At 55.6% G+C, this 22,282-nt stretch overlaps 10 protein-coding genes across 10 annotated transcripts; 5 read left to right on the top strand and 5 right to left on the bottom strand.

Annotated features, from left to right (window-relative positions):
* Nucleotides 1-62: 62 nt before the first annotated feature.
* Nucleotides 63-3,346, top strand: N656DRAFT_702381 (antiviral helicase; the record flags this gene model as incomplete). Its single annotated transcript, XM_064811022.1, has 2 exons — nucleotides 63-3,097; nucleotides 3,166-3,346. 2 exons carry the CDS (start codon nucleotides 63-65, stop codon nucleotides 3,344-3,346), a joined length of 3,216 nt encoding a protein of 1,071 aa, XP_064673434.1.
* A 527-nt stretch (nucleotides 3,347-3,873) lies between these two features.
* N656DRAFT_747311 (uncharacterized protein) lies at nucleotides 3,874-5,212 on the bottom strand (the record flags this gene model as incomplete). The annotated part of the gene is made up of 2 exons (XM_064812938.1): nucleotides 4,443-5,212; nucleotides 3,874-4,316 (listed from the first exon to the last, which is right to left on the bottom strand). Exons 1-2 carry the CDS (start codon nucleotides 5,095-5,097, stop codon nucleotides 3,874-3,876), a joined length of 1,098 nt encoding a protein of 365 aa, XP_064673435.1. The 5' UTR covers nucleotides 5,098-5,212.
* A 739-nt stretch (nucleotides 5,213-5,951) lies between these two features.
* N656DRAFT_826987 (P-loop containing nucleoside triphosphate hydrolase protein) lies at nucleotides 5,952-8,697 on the bottom strand. The gene is made up of 8 exons (XM_064818493.1): nucleotides 8,603-8,697; nucleotides 8,492-8,546; nucleotides 7,542-7,945; nucleotides 7,081-7,418; nucleotides 6,983-7,010; nucleotides 6,723-6,923; nucleotides 6,526-6,660; nucleotides 5,952-6,456 (listed from the first exon to the last, which is right to left on the bottom strand). The coding sequence occupies exons 2-8, from the start codon at nucleotides 8,541-8,543 to the stop codon at nucleotides 6,223-6,225; spliced, it is 1,392 nt and encodes a 463-aa protein (XP_064673436.1). The 5' UTR covers nucleotides 8,544-8,546; nucleotides 8,603-8,697; the 3' UTR covers nucleotides 5,952-6,222.
* A 184-nt stretch (nucleotides 8,698-8,881) lies between these two features.
* N656DRAFT_775848 (PLP-dependent transferase) lies at nucleotides 8,882-11,016 on the top strand. The gene is made up of 7 exons (XM_064814515.1): nucleotides 8,882-9,223; nucleotides 9,290-9,549; nucleotides 9,605-9,677; nucleotides 9,727-9,896; nucleotides 9,955-10,170; nucleotides 10,237-10,338; nucleotides 10,445-11,016. The coding sequence occupies exons 1-7, from the start codon at nucleotides 9,168-9,170 to the stop codon at nucleotides 10,834-10,836; spliced, it is 1,269 nt and encodes a 422-aa protein (XP_064673437.1). The 5' UTR covers nucleotides 8,882-9,167; the 3' UTR covers nucleotides 10,837-11,016.
* N656DRAFT_842672 (uncharacterized protein) lies at nucleotides 10,954-14,571 on the bottom strand. Its single transcript, XM_064819055.1, has 4 exons — nucleotides 13,975-14,571; nucleotides 13,522-13,918; nucleotides 11,470-13,467; nucleotides 10,954-11,381 (listed from the first exon to the last, which is right to left on the bottom strand). The coding sequence occupies exons 1-4, from the start codon at nucleotides 14,106-14,108 to the stop codon at nucleotides 11,295-11,297; spliced, it is 2,616 nt and encodes an 871-aa protein (XP_064673438.1). The 5' UTR covers nucleotides 14,109-14,571; the 3' UTR covers nucleotides 10,954-11,294.
* A 260-nt stretch (nucleotides 14,572-14,831) lies between these two features.
* N656DRAFT_795557 (uncharacterized protein) lies at nucleotides 14,832-15,200 on the top strand (the record flags this gene model as incomplete). The annotated part of the gene is made up of 1 exon (XM_064817428.1): nucleotides 14,832-15,200. One exon carries the CDS (start codon nucleotides 14,832-14,834, stop codon nucleotides 15,198-15,200), a length of 369 nt encoding a protein of 122 aa, XP_064673439.1.
* N656DRAFT_404249 (uncharacterized protein) lies at nucleotides 14,950-16,223 on the top strand. The gene has a single exon (XM_064809544.1). The coding sequence runs from the start codon at nucleotides 15,319-15,321 to the stop codon at nucleotides 16,006-16,008; it is 690 nt and encodes a 229-aa protein (XP_064673440.1). The 5' UTR covers nucleotides 14,950-15,318; the 3' UTR covers nucleotides 16,009-16,223.
* Nucleotides 16,224-17,479: 1,256 nt separating this feature from the next.
* N656DRAFT_404384 (uncharacterized protein) lies at nucleotides 17,480-18,677 on the bottom strand. The gene is made up of 3 exons (XM_064809546.1): nucleotides 18,540-18,677; nucleotides 18,149-18,464; nucleotides 17,480-18,071 (listed from the first exon to the last, which is right to left on the bottom strand). Exons 2-3 carry the CDS (start codon nucleotides 18,294-18,296, stop codon nucleotides 17,905-17,907), a joined length of 315 nt encoding a protein of 104 aa, XP_064673441.1. The 5' UTR covers nucleotides 18,297-18,464; nucleotides 18,540-18,677; the 3' UTR covers nucleotides 17,480-17,904.
* N656DRAFT_404353 (uncharacterized protein) lies at nucleotides 17,983-18,750 on the top strand. Its single transcript, XM_064809545.1, has 2 exons — nucleotide 17,983; nucleotides 18,299-18,750. Exon 2 carries the CDS (start codon nucleotides 18,430-18,432, stop codon nucleotides 18,658-18,660), a length of 231 nt encoding a protein of 76 aa, XP_064673442.1. The 5' UTR covers nucleotide 17,983; nucleotides 18,299-18,429; the 3' UTR covers nucleotides 18,661-18,750.
* A 394-nt stretch (nucleotides 18,751-19,144) lies between these two features.
* N656DRAFT_775851 (DUF654-domain-containing protein) lies at nucleotides 19,145-21,941 on the bottom strand. Its single transcript, XM_064814516.1, has one exon. The coding sequence runs from the start codon at nucleotides 21,682-21,684 to the stop codon at nucleotides 19,303-19,305; it is 2,382 nt and encodes a 793-aa protein (XP_064673443.1). The 5' UTR covers nucleotides 21,685-21,941; the 3' UTR covers nucleotides 19,145-19,302.
* Between the last annotated feature and the right edge of the window lie 341 nt (nucleotides 21,942-22,282).

Below are 22,282 nucleotides of genomic sequence, written 5' to 3' on the forward strand. Positions count from 1 at the left end.
GGCACAACAAAAATCAGTTAGCGACGCAATTAGCATACACATGAGGACCGCCAGTCGCAAATATGGATGATCTTTTCGACGTTTTCTCGGAGCAGCCGCGCCCCCCAAAGAAGCGCAAGGCGAATCCCGATGTCGAAATGACGGATGGCGCCGACAACGGGGAGCAAGGTGCGCCCAAACCTGACGAGACCTTGGCGGGTGCCAACGGTCATTCAACGACAGACACGACAGATCAAGGCCAAGGCGAGAGCAAGAGGCTAAAGTTGGAAGACGAGGCCGAGCCCATCATCACCGACACATTCGAGACAGCCGAGTCACGGAAACTCACTGCCGCCCATGGCTTTGCCCCATCCACAGAAGCAGGAGAGTCTCTCGTCCTGTCTCACAATATCCAGCACCAGGTCGCGCTGCCTCCCGGTCTTGACTACGAGTACATACCCCTATCAGAACACAAGCCGCCCGCAGACCCGGCACGTACATACCCGTTCAAGCTCGACCCGTTCCAGAGTCTCTCTGTTGCTTCGATTGAGCGCGACGAAAGCGTGCTCGTCTCAGCCCATACCAGTGCTGGCAAGACGGTCGTTGCCGAGTATGCCATTGCCCAGTGCCTCAAGCGGAACCAGAGGGTCATCTACACAAGTCCCATCAAGGCCCTGAGCAACCAAAAGTTCCGCGATTTCCAGGCCGAGTTTGGCGACGTCGGTCTGATGACGGGCGATGTTACCATTAATCCAACCGCAAGTTGTCTCGTCATGACGACCGAGATTCTGCGGTCCATGTTGTATCGTGGCTCCGAGATCATGCGCGAGGTTGCCTGGGTCATTTTTGACGAGATCCACTACATGCGAGACAAGACACGGGGCGTGGTCTGGGAGGAAACCATCATCCTCCTCCCGGACAAGGTGAGATATGTATTCCTCTCGGCCACCATCCCCAATGCGTTCCAGTTCGCCGAGTGGATTGCCAAGATCCACCGGCAGGCCTGCCACGTCGTTTACACTGATTTCCGGCCGACTCCGCTACAAAACTACTTCTTCCCGGCCGGTGGAAAGGGCATATACCTTATCGTGGACGAGAAGGGAAATTTCAAGGAGGCCAATTTCAACCAGGCCATGTCCTTAATTGAGGCTAACAAGGGATCGGACCCTGCGGACTGGAACGCCAAGCAAAAGGGGAGGGGGAAGAACAAGAGGACGAACAAAGGCGGCGACGCCTCGGAGGAGCTCTCCGACATCGCCAAGGTCATTAAAATGATTATCAAGAAGAGCTTCCAGCCAGTCATCGTCTTTAACTTCAGCAAACGCGAGTGCGAGCAGATGGCGCTGAAGACTTCGTCCATGAAGTTTAACGCACCGGACGAGGAAGCCATGGTCAACACGGTTTTTGATAACGCACTGAATCAGCTGTCAGAGGAGGACAAAAATCTCCCTCAAATTACAAACATTTTGCCGTTGTTGCGGAAAGGCATCGGTGTTCATCATTCTGGCCTCCTGCCGATCCTCAAAGAGGCCATAGAAATACTTTTCCAAGAAGGCCTGATCAAGGTCTTGTTCGCAACCGAGACCTTCTCCATCGGTCTCAACATGCCTGCCAGGACGGTCGTCTTCACGCAGGTCACCAAATGGGACGGCGTACAACGCCGACCGCTCACCTCGTCCGAGTACATCCAGATGGCAGGCAGAGCCGGCCGTCGTGGTCTCGATGATCGAGGTATTGTCATCATGATGGTCGACGACAAGCTTGAACCGGACACCGCGCGGAGCATTGTCGTTGGCCAGCAAGACAAATTGAACTCAGCCTTCCACCTCGGCTACAACATGATCCTCAACCTCCTGCGTATCGAGGCCATATCCCCCGAGTACATGCTCGACCGGTGCTTCTTCCAGTTTCAGACCGCCCACAGCTTACCGCAACTTGAGCGGGAACTGTTGACTTTGCAGCAGGAGAAGAACAGCTTGCTCATACCCGACGAGAGCACGGTCAAGGATTACCACGATCTCCGCACGCAGATCGATGAGTTCAGCAAGGATATGATTGCAGCGATCCAGCTCCCGAACAACAGCAGGCCGTTTTTGCAACCCGGCCGTCTGGTGCATATCGAAACCCCTGGCGGTACGGACTTTGGCTGGGGCGTCATCATTGATTTCAGGGAGCGCAAGGCCGATAGAAACGAAAAGGCTGACTGGCCCCCACAAGAATCTTACTTTGTAGACGTTTTGGTCAGCATATCCCGGGACAGTAAGGAGTTCAACCGCGATGTCAAGAATGACACCGCGGTGCCCGAGGGCCTCTTGCCAGCGAGGCCTGGCGGGGAGGGCCGGTGGGCAGTGATTCCGTGCCTTGCCAATAGTATCAAGGCCTTGAGTCAAGTCCGCCTGAAAATCCCCGACGATGTTCGGTACCGAGAGGAAGAGAAGAGGGTGGGTAAGATGCTGAAGGAAGTCCAACGGCGGTTCCCGGATGGCATCCCAATCCTGGACCCGATCGAAGGCATGGGCATCAAAGATGAGTCGTTCAAGAAACTCCTGCGCAAGATCGAGGTGCTTGAGTCCCGTCTCATGACCAATCCGCTGCACAACTCGCCTCTACTCGACGAGCTGTACGGGAGGTACGTGGCCAAACTCGCGCTGGAGCAAAATATCAAGAAGACAAAGAAGGCCATCGCCCAGGCCCGCAGCGTGACGCAGCTCGACGAGCTCAAGTCGCGAAAGCGCGTCCTGCGGCGGCTGGGCTTCATCAACGAGTCCGAGGTGGTGCAGATGAAGGCGCGTGTCGCGTGCGAGATCTCGTCGACCGAGGGCCACGAGCTTTTGCTAGCTGAGCTGCTCTTCAACCGGTTTTTCAACGAGCTCACGCCCGAAATGTGCGCGTCGGTGCTGAGCGTCTTCATCTTTGACGAGAAGGTTGAGACGCAGGCGCTTAAGGAGAACCTGTCGAAACCCTTCCGCGAGATCCAGGCGCAGGCGCGCATCATTGCCAAAGTCAGCGCCGAGAGCAAGCTGGATGTTAATGAGGAGGAGTATGTGGAGAGTTTGAAATGGCAGCTGATGGAGACGGTGCTGGCGTGGGCGAATGGAAGGCCGTTTTCGGAGATATGGTGAGTTCCCTCCATTTTTTCCCTTCCGGTTGATACTAGTGGTGGATGGCTAACTGATATATGTGTAGCAAAATGACGAATGCATATGAGGGTTCGCTGATCCGCCTGTTCCGCCGGCTGGAGGAGCTCCTGCGGCAGATGGCCGAGGCGGCCAAGGTCATGGGCAGCGAGGAGCTCAAGGAGAAGTTTGAGCTGAGCTTGACCAAGATCCGCCGCGACATTGTGTCGTTCAACAGTCTGTACCTGTGAGCGGGCAGGGGGAATGCAATGCATCAAGGCGTTTATGTGAGGTTATGGATATTGGAGTTTTGGTCGGCCGGTTGGGAAAAGCATACCACGGGCTTTCATGTCAGAGTCAGCGTACGTATTAGACAGAGTATTGTGTAGTACATTAGGTAGTTGTAGTGGGAGTGTATCGGCAGCCGGGCAGCGGAAGTACTAGTAGCTGCTCGTGGGGCTGGAATATCTTTGGATTTGGTAGATGGCGGTTGCTATGGTATCTATCTGCCCGTCTCCTTCCACAAGCGATGCTCCGTTGCCAGCCATCAATTCTACACAACCGCTATTAGGTCCGGCCCGGCGTGCTCTTCGCTCTTCAACCATTCCACGATCCACTCGTACGTTATTCTATCGCTGCTCAAACCAGAGAGGGTATCATCTCAAACCAATACCAATATCATACACTCAAACCATCACCCACCCACCCATCTATACTTCGTACCGCCCTTTGACCTCTTAACTCTACCACCAAAAACCATGGACATTAATTAAGAGAATTACCCCTCCCCAGTCAACCCCCTCACCACCCCAACCGAAACACTCAACAGCACCCCAAACACAACAAACACCTGCATCCTCCTACTCCACAACCCTTCCTCCTTCCCCGCCCACGCGATCACCCCCAAAGGGAACACGAACCCCATCAGCATGCCCCGTATCAACGGCCCCGCGACCGCGCTCAGCCCGTACACGTCCTCTGTCACCGGATCTTCGCCGCCAGCCCAGTCCTCGGTGGTGGTGCCGGTGGTGGTGGTGGTGGTGGTGGGGTAAGTTGAGGTGTTGGAGTTGGAGTCTAGCCAGGCGTCTTCCATCCTGCGGAGCGTGTCGGGCGAGGGCATGTCCTCGGGGGTGTAGCGGGCTGTGTGGATCCGTCGGAATTGGGCGCGGAGGACGGAGATTTCTGGGGGGGAGAGGCCGGCTTGGAGGAGCCGGTCGAAGCCTAGTGGTTGGTGGTGCTGTTGGTGGTGGTGTTGCTCGGGGTGGTTGGTGGGTTGGGGGTGGGGGTGGTTTTGCAGGTGCGGGGTGGGGATGGTTAAGCGCGGCGGTTGTAGCCCGGCTTGTATACCATTCCGAGGAGTGGGTGTTGAAAGGGGGGATGGAAGTACAGAGTTTGCACTGCTGCTAGTGGTGGTGGTGATGGTAGGCGGAGGTGCCGACGCCGCTATCTCCTCCTCCGCCAACTCCTCCTCAGACAGTGAATCCCCTATACTACAATTGATAAAAACCCTCTGTTGCTGCGGCGGCGCGCCGACGGGGGCTTTGCCCTTGCGGTCCACCCGCTCCGGGTGCTCATGCGCATGCTGCGACAGGGGAGGCGGGGGCGGGGCTTTGAGCACGGCGCTGAGGACACAGGCGTCGGGCAGGATGCGCCCGTTGTGGATGAAGCGCAGGCGGGCGCGGGACGGGTGGGTTGGGTCGGCGGCCTGGTCTTTATGTGCGCTGGTGGTGGTAGTGTCGTCCAAGAGCGCGAGGCGGCCGCGGATGAGGTGCTTAAGCGCGATGACGGTGGTCTCGTGCGGCGAGGGGATGTCGAGGTGCAGGTCGGGAAGGGAGGTGCTGAAGCGGATCGTGATGTGCAGCGGCGGCGGCGTCGGGGGGAAGACGGGGGCTGGGGCGATGCGCGGAGTTGGTGGAAAGGGCTTGTCGGATCGCGGAGGGCGCGTTGGGGAGGAGGAGCTGCTGGCGCCGCCGCCATTGAGTCGCCGGCTTGAGCTGCTCATGGTGTCGACTGTCGATCCGGGATGGAGGTTGTGTCCAGTAAGCCGGTCTGAACCAGCGCTCCGAATAAGACAAGAATATTCAAGCCAAGCCAAACCGACTACCCGCCAGTCAAGCCAAATTGGCTCTAGGCAAGCCAAACAAGTCAATTCGAGCCTCCTGTGCGTTTGCTTCGTCTTGGATGACCCACTTTTTACCCAGTTGGGTAGGATAGTGGTGATATTTTCCGTCCTCCATTGGCCACCCCACCTACCTTAGGCTACCTATCTGTTAGTTCACCTACATGCTAGTGGTATTTTCCATCCTTGATTGGCCCTACCCATTGTTTGGTAGCTGACGATATACGCCTATATACCTTCCATCTTTGTCGCCGCTGCCGCCTCCCAACTGTACGCTGGACTTAGGTAGTGTGTATCCGTACTGACCTGGCTTTGGAATAACCTCTTCCGAACGCCTTGGCAAATAGCCAATTCCCCGTAAATTGTCTTGCAAGTAAGTCAAATGTGTGGAAAAAAGAGCCAAATAAGCCAAGCAAGGGCCCTCGATTTGTCTTGTTTGTCTTATTCGGAGCGCTGGTCTGAACTCTGATGATTTGATCGGCGGTTGACCTGAGAGGTCACCTCTGGGGGCTAAGCTTGGTCATTTGCTGCTATGTGTATGTTGTCTTCAATTTTCTGCCCCGGTAGAGGTGGTAAATGCCCGCAAGTGGTGGTTTGCAACCAAGATGTGCTGTAGGGCAGCGAGGTTGCATCAGCCAACGTTAATCTGATCTGATGTAGGAAGCGCCAAGCCATCAGCGGAATGTGACGTTGGAACTTGGAGCAACCCCAATTTTCCCCGCATAAAGTTCGCTTAAGGCCAAATCAGACTTGGCATTCGTTTTTCGGGGCCTACTCATGCTACTAGGCGAACAGCCTTAACGTCCTCTTCAACATTGCCCCAAACAACAATTGCATTCCCTGGCTAGATCCCCTGACAAAAGGAGGATCTGGGCCAAACCATCGTGACTTATCAGTTGGGTATCATGCCCAAGCACCCGAGCATCAGAGTAACAAATGCAAACAGCACCCACGAAGCCCAACCCGGAAATGGTATTGTATTGTACATATCCCAGGCCTTCCTAGTTCCTACCCTCCGAACCTCCTCCCAAGCCTACCCAAGCCAACCTTATCCAGCGTCGAGGTTACAGCGCCCTTAACCTTTTCATCACGACTTCTCTTAGCACGATTCTGCTCGTGTTCCTCGAGACTAGCCACGAGATGGTTGATGAACTCGTCCCAAGCGCCCTGCACGTTGTCGCCCTCTTTGGCTGAGCACTCACAATACGCACCCGCGTGCAAAGTGACGGCGGCTTGGCTGCCCTGTGGTGTGAAACCTGAATGTTAGAAGCCGCTTTCGCGAGAGGCAAGGAGGCGCGTGTGAGGGCATACCGTGCTATAGCTCACCGACTCCTTGCTCGGCAGAAAGGCGAGGTCCAGGACGGGGAAGTCTCGGCGGAGATCGCGCTTGAGAGCGAGGAGCATGACGACCCGGTCGTTTAGAGTCGCATGGAGTTTGGGAGCCCACTGTTTTTCATGCATGTGTCAGAACTCCGTTTTGCGCTGGGATCTCCGGAGTGGGCACCTACAGTGTCGAATATAGTGTCAACGTTGGCCACGTCCTCAACGCTAAAGCAGATAATGGCGGCATGAAAAAAGTTGGATACCAGTGGGCTGCTGTGCTGGTCAGCGATAGAGCCGGGGAGATCCCAGACTTCAGTGTTGACGACAGTGCCATTATCAGTGGCCGACTGAACAGTTCTGATGTTTGGGAATGTAGAGGGTTCGGTCTAGAATTATCCGGGTGTGAGCTCAATGAAGATGGCGCCCATGGACAGAAGAGTCTCACCTCGGTATATGAGCCATTGACAAGATAGCTGGAGACGCGAAACGGCAACATGTCAGCACCATTTCAACATCATCCACCACCCCGGCGCACGGACTTACTTGACAAAAGCCGTCTTCCCTGCACCACTGTCTCCCACAAGACAGATCTTGACGGTGCGCTCCGAGCCGGGCGGAGCGCCAGTAAAACCCGTACGAGACAGGGCCCCAGTACGTGACCGAAGGCTCTGGGCTAGAGCCGCGGCCCGGCGGGTAACAGACGAAGCGGCGGCCGACCAGGGTGCATCATGATCAGCGACCGAGCTGATACGGCTGCTGAGATGAGTTGCACTGCCTATGCGATGCACGGTGCGACGAAGTGTGTTCGAAATGCGGCTGCGCTTGGGAGGCGGCGGCCGATTCGAGTCCATGACCGTGTCGTCATCATTATCCTCGGAAGGCTATGGGGATCCATTATTGTTAGTGTCGGTTGCCTGGTAAGGAAGGGCTAGGGGTGAAAAGGCGGTGTGAAGATCAGTTTCTTTTTTGGATCTGATCTTGGGATGGAAAAAGGGAAAACCTACACATTTACGCTTCATGTTGTCGTCGCCATTCTTCTCGAAAACTTTGGCTGCCAGTGGTTCGCGCGCCTCATCCTTGCCGTCTTTTCCCTCGTTGCTGCCGGCCTGGGTCACAACAGCAGGAGAAGGAGCAGGCGCAGGCGCAGTGTCGCCATGACGGTCAAGCGACAGATTTGCCACGTTGTCTAGCCAGTCGTCGAAGCGCTCAGTCGGGGCGTAGTTGACATGGCGGTCTCGAGCAATGTAAGCCTGGCCGTAAAGCCTGTTGGATCGGGGGCCACGTTTCGGCAGCCGCCGTCGCGCGTCCGTTGTGGGGAGAAGGCCATGGCGACGCTCCGGGATTGGGAAGGGAAGCTGGTGAGAAGCAGCGGAATTGGGATTCCGAGCCCAGGCCCTGGCGGAGATTCCTAGGTTGAAGTTAAAATCGAAACCGTTACTTGCACCACGTATCGGGGAGTGGACTGAAGTGAGGGGAGATTGTGGCGGCGGAGGAGAAGAGCTCAGTCCCGGGGTATCTGGTCTGCGGATGGAGCTGCCTGGCTGGGGCCGGCTGACGTGCCTCCGGACTGGGATAGCAGGGGATTTCATCATGATGATGGCGATGATATTGCCGGTCTTGTGGGAGAGGGGAATGGGCTAGATCAGGCCGACTACAGCCGGATACATGGTTCTAAACCGGACGACTGGAGGTTACAGAAGAGGGCAACGACGGAGGGGTGGTTGGAGGGTGTGAGAAACAGTTCATTGGTAAAAGCAAAATCGCTTCTTGTGAGAAGTAAGAGATTCGATCCATAACGACCTTTGGGAAATACGCAGTGAGAGAATGCCGCCGAGGCCAAGTCGACGATGACTCCTTTGGTAGGGGCTTCGGCTCCGGACCCGCATTAACGGAACGGTGATCGGGCGTGAAGACAGGAAGAGCAATCAAATGATGCAGACGGATTCATTCCTACCTTCATCAGAACCAACAAAGCTGTTTCCAGAGGGCGCATCTAGGTCCTCCATGAGCTAAAGGGATAAGTTGTTAACCTTTGTCACATCTGATTGGGATTATGGACAAATACCTAACAAAACAGAAACAGGCAGTCTTGTTTCCCGGACCATCTGCCCTTTCAACACATTATGTCGGCTGTGTAACCTTGATATTGGCAAAGGATTAAAAGGTTGAGGATCAAACTGTCCTCGCGATATCTAGGCATCCCTTACGTTATTGGACTATCGGGGCCGACTCGGATTGATGCATGTAAGTGCGGCTATGCACGGCCCACCCTCGAATGTGGAGGTTACACAGTATCTGGGCCGATTGCGCCATCGGCAATGCAGCGGAAGGCAGGCCCGACTCAGTCCTGCAGCCGTGCCGATGACGGCCTCGCCGTGATTATTCAACTCGGCTTCTTCAACGAGGATTTCCACGCACCGGTGGCCATTGGAATCGGATCAATGCTGAACCGCATCGATCTTCACCAACTATGACAAGATTCCTTTCCTAGACACTGATTGGCCTTTTCTGTCGATATAAATCTCATGAAATCGACCTTCACCGCACTCGCGCCCCTTCTTCGGCGATCCAAGAACATTGTGCCTTTCCCTCCAACGATCACTAGATATTTACATCAGACGAGACCCGTCATGAGTGAAAAACTGAAGCCTGCTGCCCGCGTGGCCGGCAGCCGGCAGGATGTGTGGTAGGCTCGCTGTTTCCACTTGACCTCACTCAGCACAAGCATCATGACTAATACCCTCCTGCCAAGGACCATCATCAATGAGGCTGCCGCCGCCTCGCCCAAGCAGCCCATTATCAACATGGGCCAAGGGTTTTTCGGGTACAACCCGCCCGATTTCATCCTGAATGCCGCCAAGGAGTGCCTGGACCGGGTTGAGTGCAATCAGTACTCTCCCACCAAGGGCCGCCCGCGCTTGAAGAAGGCCATCTCGGAGGCATACGCGCCCCACTGGGGCCGGAAGCTCGACCCGGACACCGAGATCACCATTACCACGGGAGCAAACGAGGGTCCGTTCTTGCCTGGCCTTCGAGCTCCGCTGGTCATGCCGCTGACCAGCAGCAGGGATGTTGAGTGCCTTCATGGCATTTATCGAGCCAGGGGACGAGGTCATCATTTTTGAGCCCTTCTTTGACCAGTAGGACACCTTGAGTATCAAAAAGCAGTATGATGCTAACTCAGAACAGGTACATCAGCAACATTGAGATGCCTGGCGGGAAGATTGTCTACGTGCCCATGCACCCGCCAAAGGACGGTGCCGTCAAAACCCTCTCCGCAGGGGAATGGACCATCGACTTTGACGAGCTCGAGCGGGCCATTACGCCCCGGACCAAGATGCTCGTGCTCAACACGCCACGTATGCTTGACCCCCAACCCCCCCTTCCTTCACGTTTGTACGCACTAACACGAACAAGACAACCCCGTCGGCAAGGTCTTCTCCCGTGACGAGCTGCAAAGGATTGCCGATCTCTGCCTCAAGCACAAGATCATCATCCTCTCTGACGAGGTCTACGACCGGCTGTACTACGTCCCCTTCACCCGTATCGCCACCTTGTCCCCCGAGGTCGAACAAATCACCCTCACCGTCGGGTCGGCGGGCAAGAACTTTTACGCCACAGGTTGGCGCGTCGGTATGTCTATGAAGTACTCCCAGTTATCTTAGGATTTAGGCCTGGACTGATCATATCACAAAACAGGCTGGCTGATGGGCCCACCTCATCTAATCCAATACGTCTCCGCCGCGCACACCCGCATCTGCTACTCTTCAGTGTCACCTCTCCAAGAGGCTTGCGCTATCGGTAACGTCACCCCTTCCCCTTAACCCTTCCATTCCACCCCCTTCCCGTTCGTCCGTTCACCCCTCAACAATCTACATACATACTAACATTGCTGTGAATCGAACAGGCTTCGAACAAGCCGAATCCCACAATTTCTGGTCCCAATGCGTATCCGACATGCAAGCCAAACTAGCCCGCTTCAACGCCATCTGGGACGAGCTCGGCATCCCCTACTCACAGCCCGAAGGCGGGTATTTTGTCATGGTCAACCTGTCAGCCGTTCAGATCCCGGAGGGATACCACTTCCCGCCCCACGTGGCTGAGCGGCCGCGGGATTTTAAGCTGGCCTGGTTTTTGATCCAGGAGCTTGGCGTCGCGGCCATACCCCCCAGCGAGTTCTACACCGACGAGCGTGCGCGTACTGTGGAGGATTATCTGAGATTTGCGGTGTGTAAGCCGGATGAGGTGCTTGAGGATGCGAAGGAGAGGTTGAGGGGGTTGAGGCGGTATTTGAAGTGATGGGTGTCTATTGGTGGGGATGGGGATGTTGATGTTCGGGTGGTTAGAATAGAGGTAGATGAGGGAGCGCTGAATTGTATGTTCAAAGGGGGGCGGTGGTTGTTGGGTGCGTATTCTCTGGAAGATCTTGCGGATAAAGTACATCTAGAAGGAACAAGACCCGTTACAGCTGATGGTGGATCAAACATGAATAAATGTCCAGCGTGTGTGAGTGCACATGCCAACATGTTCTCCAGCTCGTCATCTATCCCGGCCAAAACCCGGACATCGAAAGACAGGATGACCTTATCCCTAGAAACTGCAAGCTGCGAGAAATGCCGCCCGCAATGTGGCATATATACAGATCTCCCTCCTCATAGCACAAGCAACGCCGAACCTAGGACTTCTGCCACCATTGGCAACCATCATCCACTGCCCTCAGCAGCCCAATCCCTCTTCCTTTCCTCATGGCGAACAGTCTATCGCGAACCTTTCCAAGACCATCTCCGGGGCTCGACATCAGGAGAATCCCACCACCAGAAAAACTTGCCCCAGGTGAATTTGTCCTGTGTCATCTCGAGCCATGGTTAGCTACTACATACCGCATGGAACAGCCATGGATAAGGGGGGAAAAGGGGGGTTAGCAGCACTCACCTCATCATTCCCAAACCTATACGTCCCAGAGTTTACCACCCGCCCATTCAAAGGCAATTCCGACGATGGAGACGAATCGGGCAAGCCATGAAAAGCCCTGCCGCTACCGCCACGATTACTATTAATATTAATACTTTGCAAACAACCCTCCAGCACCCGTCTCACACCTGCCTCAGCCCGCGCCAGCCTCTGCTCATACTCATGCTCATGCTCACGTTCATCATCAAGCCGTTCTTGTTCTTGTTCTTCCGTGGGCTGCTGCTGCTGCCGCACCCCTCCCGACACCGACACGGACCCTAGCACAATCGCCAGCGCCACGATTTCTTTCAGATAGAACCCCCCCGCGCAGCTGACTGCCTCGTCCCGGATGAGCCGGTCTATGGTCAGCTCGACGGTCTGGACCAGGGTTGGGACTGACCAGGGATATTGCCAGGCGGCATCCTTGTCGGGGTGATTGCTACCACTGATACTAGTACTGATACTGGTACGGCTGCTTTCACCACCGTTGTTGTTGTTGTTGCAGCTGCGGGGTGGGTGAGGGCGAGGGTGATGATTGGCGGCGGTCCATCCCCGTGGTGGAGAGCGGGTAGCGGTACAGGGAGCCCCTCGGCTGTCCATTTCAGGGGAAGCAGTAGTCTTGATGTGCCAGCAAACGGCGAGCCCGGAATCTATCACGTCCCGTGGCGTTATCGTCCAGAAGCGCGAGTAGTAAGGTCGAAGCGCATCTCCCGCCTCGTCGGAGCCAGGACCCGGGTTTGTCTCGCGGTCGCTCTGCTCTAGATACGCCAGGAGCACGGCCACGGAGGATATCAGGTAGCCCTGGGAGATTTGCTCGGGGCAGTTGGTTGAGCCTAACGCAAATGGCCGGTAGAGGGCGAGCAGCGACCGGCGGAGTTGCATCTCCAGCTGGACCCCCCGTTCGCGCCATTCCTTGGTCACCACGTGGTCCGGGTCCTTGTCCTTGAAGACATTTTGAGGGCGTTGATGTCCGTAGTCCCCCAGACGAGGGCGACGAAATTGGCAATTGACACCGTCGAGCATCTTTTCAAGCCTTGCGCCCGCTTCCAGGACGGGAGTGTAGTCACCGAAGGTGTGGATGCGGGCGATGAGGGCGGCGGCTTCCATGCGCACAGGGAGGGTATGCGCGGGGGCGGCTTGGGAATGGTTTCCTGTGGGCTGGTCGAGGGGCTCTGAATCTGGTAGGGAGCTTGCGGTGGGCGGCAGATCGGAGCCGTCCAGGTCCTTAGGGGGCTTGCATGTGTATTCCCCTTGCCTGATGGCGCAGGGGAGGCCGCATGTCAGGGACAGGTGGAGGTCCATTTCCATGATGGTAAACCATAGTCGGCGGCGGCATTCTCCAAGAAACCCAGGCACGACTGGCAGTTCAGAGGGATCGCAGCCAAGAGACATTGTCATCCCTATCCGGATAACGTACCCGAGCTGGGCCCATGAGGATTGCTCCTGGGGCTTGATTGTTCCTAGCGCGAGGAGAAGGAGGAGCTCGGTTTCTATTGATGTCAAGTCGTCCATTTGCTTTCTCCTGACCTCGTCCAGCCAGTTTCGCACGAGGACGCAAGCTGTGGGAATATGAATGCTGGCAGATCGGTCGTGGCCAAGTCCACGCGAATCTGTTCCGAACCGAGCGGCGATGCAGAGCATGCAGAGCAGTCGTGGGAGAAAGCCTTCGTTGCGGCACTCGCCATCCCAGTACTCTGCATATTCCTGCTCAAAGGACGGAATATCTACAATCACTCGGTGTAGGCTCTCTGATACAGTAAAGTACAGCTTTACCAGCCGATCGCACTCTGGCCGGGGAGGCCTGATGTGGGCCATGCGCTTTTGGACGGGCTTCGTGGACTCGACGAATACTGTCATGGGTCTCACAGCTCTTCTATGCTCCTTTTTCAAGCTTCGGTATGCATGGTTAAGATCGACAAGCTGTTGAACGAACCTGACCCTGTTCATCATCAGGGACAAAAATTCGCTGTCCTTGTCGCACTGCTTCGCTTGTTAGAGTCCGATTGTCACAACCGAAGGCTAGCCAGATCTTACAAGCTCACAAAGCGATTGGATGCTGCTTTTCCCGACACTCCGAGCTTCTGGGTTTCCTGCTATCGAATAGCTCCGGGTGGGCGGCGGGAGGTCGCTTGTGGGTCGATGGATCCCCAAGACGATCCTCTCGAGACGGTCCAGGCGGGCCGAGATGTCTTCCATCCCTGATGGAACCTTGGGATGGTGCTCCGAGTTGTTGGGTCGGGCTAAGTGAGGCTCAGGTTCGCCGCCATGGGCTCCCTTTGATTGTTTTGTACGCTTGACAGAGCGCTCGGCGACGTCGACGTCAGAAGCATCTGAGCCAGCGCCGCGCTCCTGGTCGGCATATATACATTCTCTTCGAAATCTCTGACACTGAGAGCACGGCACTGATCGGTCACACTTCAATTTGCGTCTCCTAGTGCACAATCAGTCTCGCCAACGTTCCCGGAAGGCCAGGCAAGCGCATCATACCGACACTCGTTACAAGACCTTCCCGGACGCGGCCGCTTCACGCTTCTTGGCTCGGGGGCGGCATCAAAGACAATTGTCGAGCCTACGGAATGAGTTTTGACCTTCGAACCTCCGTTTTCCTGTATCGGTTCCATGGCGGCCACGTCGATGGTGCATTCGGGGGAGCGGGAGGAAGCAAAGTACTCCCTCCCAAGGTTGGCACCTTCTTCATTTCTGTCAAGATGTTTTCACTGATCAGAAGCCATTGGAACACAAGGCCTGCAGCAACTTGGAACTGCAGCAACTGCAGAAATTGTTGTTGAGATCACCCAAGACATGCATCTCAATCCCATGGGCCACAACAACAGGATCCTCGTGTTGGCTGCCCAGCAGGAGAAAATGCAGCACGTTCGAGGCGTTGCTCAGCCGCTCCGTGGTAAACGCATTGTTTACGTAGCATGATGAGCCCATGACGGGCAAGCACGCTGCAGACGCACTGAACTCCCCTAGGCCGACATTTTGTGCAGCTCTTTGGGCCGAGCAGAGCGTGGACGCCTCGCAGCACGATGCCGACAACAGCACGCAGGCACCGGTGAAGCTCTTGGATGATGCAGATCGCGCGGTGCATGAGCCGAGGTTCATCTCGAAACCCGTGGAATTGCTGTGGACCATTTCTTGGCGCCCCATAAATACTCCGTACTCGTGCGAGACTTAGCGCGTCTCGGGCGCGTCACGCGTGCCGGCGCGTTTGTGCTGAGCATTTCAATTAGAGTTCCTGCTCAGGATGGTTTTGAGGATCGCGAGCTCAAAGCTCAAGACAGCAAATCTCCCAACAGCCCGACCAGAAGCAGCTCCGATCGATCACCCACGTCGGCAGTATGCGCAACAGATCTTCGAAGCGGGTCGATCCCCTACGAGCAAAGGAGGTTTCGCGCATCGAAAAGCCTCGTCGCCCGCAGCGAGACCGCCGTGAACTCCCGTCTTGGTACTATCGAGTCTATGCTTTCAGCTATAACGGGGACAGGGATGTAGAACCCTGGGACTTTGACGAGGATATCTCTGACCTGGAAGAGGATAAGACGCAGGCGGGGGATGGTGACGAGCAGCTGTGGAGGGAGGACGAGGACGAGGTTGAGGGCCAGGGCGAGGGCGAGGATGAGGACAAGGGGGGGGCGGACTGCGAATGCGACGGGGAGGACCCCGATTGCTATTGCCAGTTCGAAGACGGCGATCTAAGAACTGGATGAGGACGACTACGTGGAGTCTGAGAGATCCTACGACGTGGAGTCTGAGAGATCCTACGACGTGGAGTCCGAGAGATCCTACGACGGCTCCGACGCCGATTACTACTACTAGCTAAAAGAAATGCGCGAGGAACGAAAGCGGGAACTGCTGAACCAAAAGCTGCAGTCTCAAATGGAGAAAGAACAAGCGCTAAAAGAGGAGCGGGCCATGGAAAAGGAGATTCTCGCCACGCTCAAATCGCTCAAGAAGGGCAAAGAGCAACGCAACAAGACCCGCCTCGACCCACTGGCACGTCAGGAGTTCAAATTATTCTGCCGCGACTACATTGACCACTTCTACACTGGGAGGACCAAGTGGGTTTACTTCTACCGCCTCGACGGCGACGGCGAACCCATCCAGGGCCAACCGGAGCCCGGCAACGAGGCCGACATGTACGGCGACATGTATCTCGATTCGGATACCCTCTGCCAATTTGGGCCGTTCCGCCCTCCGAAACATGCGAGTCGGAAAGCTGTCAAGGTGAAGACCACCGATGGAAAATACGAGCTATCGTTCAAATTCATCGCCAACGGGTATCTAAAGGTCAAGGTCTCTTGGGAATACGTGTCCACAGCCCGAGGCAACCCGTGTCCGACGGCTCCCCCGCCCGGTGCCCCAGACGTGTTCAAGTTCGTTGGCATCAAGCGTGATTGGGAAAAGGAGAAAGCGGAAATGGAGAAGGCTGCAAAGGCACGCCGCTCGCCGTCCCCGCGGGAGACTTGGTTTGAGATGAACCATCCCATGGGGTGGTGGGCTCAAGGTCGTTTCTAAGCTCTCCTCCGAGACAACTCTCTACGGAGGCGCTCGAGGCTCGCTCGATGACGGGGCATGGAACTTTTGAAAGAAGGGTTTGGCTATATATAACCCTAACCCTTCCAATCTTGGCGGGCTTGGTGTTTGTAAATATCCCTTTCCGGACGGTTTGTTTACCGTCATTTACTAATTGCTATAATTTGCTGTTGTCCGTCAAAATCTGCTTGAATCTTTGACCTGGACCTCATTTTTCCCTTTTTCTTCAACTTTCTTGTCCAGATCTACCGCATGTACCGCGCTAACGAACAAACGAGGAGGGGACTGTAGGGCCTAAGCCGCGTCTTCTGTGGTTTTCTTCACTTGCATTGAAATCTACGTTACGATTTTCGAACCCAAATTTAGTCAACGCCCGCCAGTGTACTGTACAAGTACATACACGATGGCCAAATCTTCCACGGAATCGACCACCAAACCTACCACTACCCTCAAATCGATATTGAAGTCGTCAGGAAGTAGCCGAAGACCTTCGGATCCACGCCGACGCTCTCTTCGCCGTACTGTACGCTTCGCGGCGTCCCCTCAACGTTCCAAGAGCGCCAGAGCGAATACGCACGGCAGCGAGGATCGCCGGCCGCCGCCCCGGATCCGGGCCACCCGTTCCCAGAGCCATTTAACGGCCAGTCAGCTCGCCAACGTGCCGGCCAGCCATTACCGGATCTGATGAAATGGGTTACCGAGACCCGGGCTGGCTCTGCAAAGGTACAAGATCCGCCCGCCAGACTGGCGATGAAAGCTGGGCGTACGTCGTCGTCAAAGGACGCGATGCCTAGTATCACCATCAACCAAAATAACATCAATACCGGGCACTGGGGCGGTTTTGCGGCTTACTTACCGCACCTCTACGCGATGGCGTACAACACAGCCCTACAGTCCTTCCTTCCACCGCCAGCTCCACTGTATTATTACAAACTTTCCGCCGTCGACGTACCTTCAGCCAGCGAGCCATCCTTACCTGCTACCATCCTTGCCGCCGTTCCGCAGATAAGGCAACCAAGCCCCGGGAACTGCGAGCATGCATTGACATACAAGATGAAGATCGTGACTTCCTTCCTCAATTTAGGTAAGTACGTAGACGCGAAACATGGTGTAGGCAGGCCGTAAATCTCACATAACCTGGAATGACCATGACGAAATGAAAACAACTGACATTCGGGCTATAAGGTACAGAGACAAATAATGTTTAATATCACCGACGCCTTTCACTGGTGTATACCTGCTCATACAAGACACATGTGCGGGAAGACGTGCAGACGGCATTTGCTGGATGATGCCAGGTTGACCACCGGCTCCCTTTAGCCCTGAGGGTAATCAGGCCATCATCCTCACCCTTAAGGTGCTATGGATTCTGCTGCCCGCACGTCTCAGGCTCTCAGCCAGGAGTTCAAGACACACGTTACCTCTGTACAATTTTGAAGTTCCTTTAGCCAGCCGTGATGTCCCCTCAACAAGTGGACTCCAATATAGATATGTCCTTGGGTGACATCCTGTGCCAAAGCCAGACTTCGAATCCTGACTTAACACCTTCAAACTTCACGCACTCATACTCGCAGACGCAACCCCTGAGAAAAGAAACAAGTTTGCATCAGCAGCAAAACAAACAAACAATCAAGCCAAAGAAATCTATCCACATAAATAGGAGAACCTTGCCCGTCCGCCAACCAACCGGCCAAGTACAGTACCGGTACCTACATCGCAAAGCCTTCTCTTACACACGGAGAGAGAGGCCAACCCAAAGCCCCCATACACAGGGGCAGCAACATGCCAAACACCAACCCCTTTCAACACATCCCAGTACTTAGTACTGTACCACACCGCAACCATGCCTACCCTACCTCACCCAGCACAGCAGGTCCATCACTCAGCCTTAACCTCAACACTCTGCTTAACCCCATCCGCCTCGCCCGTATTAACCTTCTTCCCCGTCTTAGCAATAGTCCGGAGCACCTTGTCGTAAGGAAGCGAGTCGTCGGCAATGACCTCGGCCGTCTGTTTCTCAAGCGAGACCTCGTAGCTCTTGACGCCTGTTTATTTCCCCTCTGCAGTTAGCATAGAATCTCAATATAGGAGGAGAGGGTACAGTAAGAATAAGGCAACACACCCTCCAGCTTCTTCAGGACCCGCTCGACGGCGCCCGAGCAGCCCCCGCACGACATGCTCACGTTGAAAACGTACTTGTGCTCGCCGCTGCTGGAGCCTGGAGCAGTGGCGGCGGCGGCGGGTGCCGGGGCGGTGGTGACGTCGGCCATTGCTTGTTGTGTGTTTTGTGTGATCCGTTTGGGAGAAGGGAGGAAGGGATGATGAGGTCGGGTGTCCAGTTAGACCTCTGCGGAGCTGCTAGACAAAGCGCGGGTTCGGCCGGCAGGCTCCTGAGCTTGTCAAATGCACAGTGAGGCGTATTCTAGCCTTTGCGGTGACTGGGTGTTTGTGAGATGCTGGATTATTGACCTGATCAAAGGTAAGGTAGGGTCAAAGTTGTCGGCAGGCCATACGCCGGTGGGGCAGGGGGCGGGGGCTTTATACAGCCAGATTGCAGTTGCGATTGCGACTGCGATTGCGACACTTTTGCTGCGACACTTACGCGTTGAGCGGAAAGTGCGGACTAATGGCTAATGGAGTCAATGGACAGATTGAGGCGCGGAACAAGGCGGATTATTAATGTCTTCTACTGTTCTACACGCATCCTGAACCGCCTCTCTTTACAGTATCCTGATTTCTCTCTGAAAACCAAGACCACCCCTCGGAACCTCGGGTTGGCGCAATCGCGAGATCTCGCATGATCTGCCTGGCTGCATGGAGATCTTCGAGATCTGGGAGTGGATCAACTCTGCAAGTGAAACAGTCTCGTCCTGGATACATACCCTTGAGATACCTACCTATGAAACATGCTCACCGATCAAGCACCACAATGCCAGCTGTCCTTTCAAGACAGCCCAGCTGAATCGAATGCCGAGCTTCGCCGGACAAAGATGTTCCGCTGACCAGTGACCACACTGGACCCAACAGCGTCCTGGGGCTGTGCTCCAGAAGCTTCCGCATTCGGTCAACTGCCAGCTGCGAAGGGCTCGCCCAACCCTGATATAGCAGACATAGACATTGCAATATTTCGTGATATTTTGCCATCCCTAATAGCTAGTCTTTCATAGAGTCCAACACTGCTTTTCCCCGCTCAACGCCTGCCGGCCTTGCCCATCGAAAGGGCCTTAAAAGCGTCCACTCATAAACACCCAACACGAAGGCCTCTATGGGACGTTGCTACCGCCCCTGCGGCGTCCTCGGACCATGACCATCATTATCAGTGTGCCATGCCTCCTCATCCCCATCCCCATCCCCAAAATCATCCACCCCTCCTTCAAAATCATCCTGACCCCAGTAGTCATCCTCCTCATCATCCCCCCACGCGCCAGGCACTCGCAGGCCGTCCGGATCCCCTTCATCATCATCATCATCATCTCCCTCTCCCTCTGGGGGATTCCCAGTAGCCGTCCGCATGACATTGAATAAGAAATTGAACAGCCCCGGCTCAGAAGGCGGCCTACCAGTCCCTTGAGGTTGAGGTTGAGGTTCCGGCTCACGCACACCAATATTTTCCTCAGGCTCCTGCCCTAGCCCGGGCTCTTGCGCAACGAGCGCACGCAGCAGCTCATCCAGCTCTGCTCTCGCCCTCACAGTCTCCGCATTTGCATCCGTAACCCCCTGGTCCTCGTTGTGCTGATCTAATAGCCTCCTTTGGCGGGCAATCTGCTCCATCAGCCTCATCGCGGCGGCGCGTAGCCCGGCGGCATCACCTTCCGCACGGCCCTGGCCCTGGTTTTCAACCCGTGGGTCAAAAAAAAGCTGCGCCCTAGCAGCAGACACAGAATCCCTACGACTGTCTAACTCAGTCGAGTTCCAAGGGAGCTTCTGAACCTGCGAGGAAAAGACATTGGCCTCGCGCGGCGGGGGGAGGGGGTCAAAGTCAAAGTTGGGCGACACGTGGAGCATGTTGCGGGGCACGGCGGCCATTAAAGCCGGGGTGTTGTCGAGGTAGACAAAGCGGGCGACGGCGAGCGTGACGGGCGGGGTCTGTGTCGTCGTGGGGTCGGCTACGCGGGCGGCGGCTGCGGCGGACTCTTTGAGCAGCGATATGCCCTGCGGCGTGTTCCACAGGTCCTTGGCCATGTGCAGGTACAGCTGCACGTGCAGCTCCTCGTCTGCGTTGCGCGGCTGGATGCCCCATACTGAAGGGGGTGTGTCGAGGTTGAGCGCGCTGAAGAGGGCGCAGTACAGGAATGGGAGGGTCTCCATGTTTTTGGTGAGGATGGATTTGGCGGTTGTGGTGTCTTTGAGTTGGAGGTGGGCGAGCGGGAGGGTTTGGAGGCTGTAGATGTGGCGGGTGGAAGAGGGGGCGAAGAGGCTGGAGTTGCAAAAGTCGATGAACCATTGCGCCTCGCGGGCGCGGATGGCGAGGACATGGATCCAGTGCATCATGCCGTACGGGTCGTCGTGGTTGATGCTGAGGAAGAGCTTGGCCCATTCCAGCGCGGTGCGGTAGGTGCCCTTCATGATCAGTTTCTGGATGAGGTTCCAGCCGGCGAGGTAGAACTGCCGGTTCTCGGGCCGGGCAAAGTCCATCCTTGCCGTGCCGCTCTCCAATTTCTTGCGGAACTCGCTCAGTGTAGCCCTCCCAAAGGTGAATAGAGCCCGCTCGATGAGGTCCGCTGCCAGGGCAGAGTTCTGATCCTGCCGGGCAACCTTGCTCACTTGGATGAGCGAAGAGATGTGGTAGGGGTAGCGATGCAAGAAGTAAACAATCTGCATGGGGTCGTACATCTGGACTAGACCAAAGAAGCTGCCCTCCAAGGCATCGTAGTCCTTGTCGTGGGTAAATGCAAATTCCACTTCCTCTTGAGCGCCTTGTGTGACGCGGATCATCTTGAGACCTTGAGCTGAGCCCCTAGGCCACGTCTTCTTGCCGTCGATGAAGGGGTTGCTGCGCAGGATAGTGTCAAACATGCCCGTGTTTCGCTGGGGGTCTTGGCTGGGATTGGCCGCCCGCGCGCTGAGAAAGGTCTCAAGATCGAGGTTCTGAGGTAGAGTCCGCTGGCGGTTGTCCTGCGTCCGCTCTTCGACATGAGCCGCGTCCATCGCCTTGCCAAAGAGCCGGCGCATTTCATTCATGGCCTTGAGATGCTGGAAATTGATGCGCAGAAGCTCGTTTACCCCCCTGGCCGGCTCATCTGCTGCAGAAGTAGCGGCGCCAGAACCGTCCGACGGCTGTGCCGTTATCTTGAGTTCTTCGAGAACCCGGTCGATGTCATCGAGCGACTCGCGTTCGTCCTTCACTGGCGCCGGGGATTCAGTTTGCTTCGCTTTCTTCTTCTTTTTTTTCTTTGCCTTTTTGCTCTTCTTTGCGGGACCTTCCCCTGTGCTAACTGGTTGTTGGGCAGGCTCATCGTCCTCGCTCTTCTGATCCTCATCATCGTCATCCCCGCCATCGTCTACTTCTCCGAGGGCAGCGAATCCCGAGAACAGGTTAGGGCGGGGCTTGGCGACGATGGGCTCATCATCAGACCCATCGCTCTTCTCAGCAGCCTCATTCTGAAGGTTGAGAAGCTCTTGCTGTTTTCGAAGTTTGCGGAGTTGTCGGCTAGCCATGATGTTTGTACGAGGGTACGGATAATGCGCCAAAGATGAGGTTCGTTTCGGGAAGAACGGGGTGGTGGAGGGGCAGTCAGCCCGTGCGAAAGTCTCAAGACGTTATTCTCTAAAGCCCATCGATCAATGTAAGTAGGGAGTAAGAGCGGATAGCACTTTCAGGAAGGCCACATTCGATAACTGGGAATGGACGGATAGGACTTTAGCTTCATCAAAGGCGACTCGCCGATGCAGTCATTGCCGGTGATGAATGGATGTGGTGGGGCAATTCGGGGTGTGGCGCCGTGGCGGTAAAACTTAATATAGCGTATTGTTGCGTAATTTCAGTGTAATATTACCGGCCGGCTTGGGGCTATAGTTGGGCCGTCTCCCTTCTAAGTTTGTCTCTACACTGGAGAATCCAACTCCCAACTATGCGTCAACACAATGAACCAGTCTGCACCTCTGCATTGTCAACTTGAAACCGGCATTTTGCTGTGAAATTGTATATAAAAACCAAAATGCGTTACTTTTAGAATGGCGAGATTTGGTGTTTGATTTAGCGTTCCCCGGTATCAGCGATGGCCTGATCAAGTTCGCCTTTGGGCTTTCTCAACCC

This window comes from Canariomyces notabilis (genome assembly GCF_033297395.1).
Source record: "Canariomyces notabilis strain CBS 508.74 unplaced genomic scaffold N656scaffold_3, whole genome shotgun sequence".
NCBI lineage: Eukaryota > Fungi > Ascomycota > Sordariomycetes > Sordariales > Chaetomiaceae > Canariomyces > Canariomyces notabilis.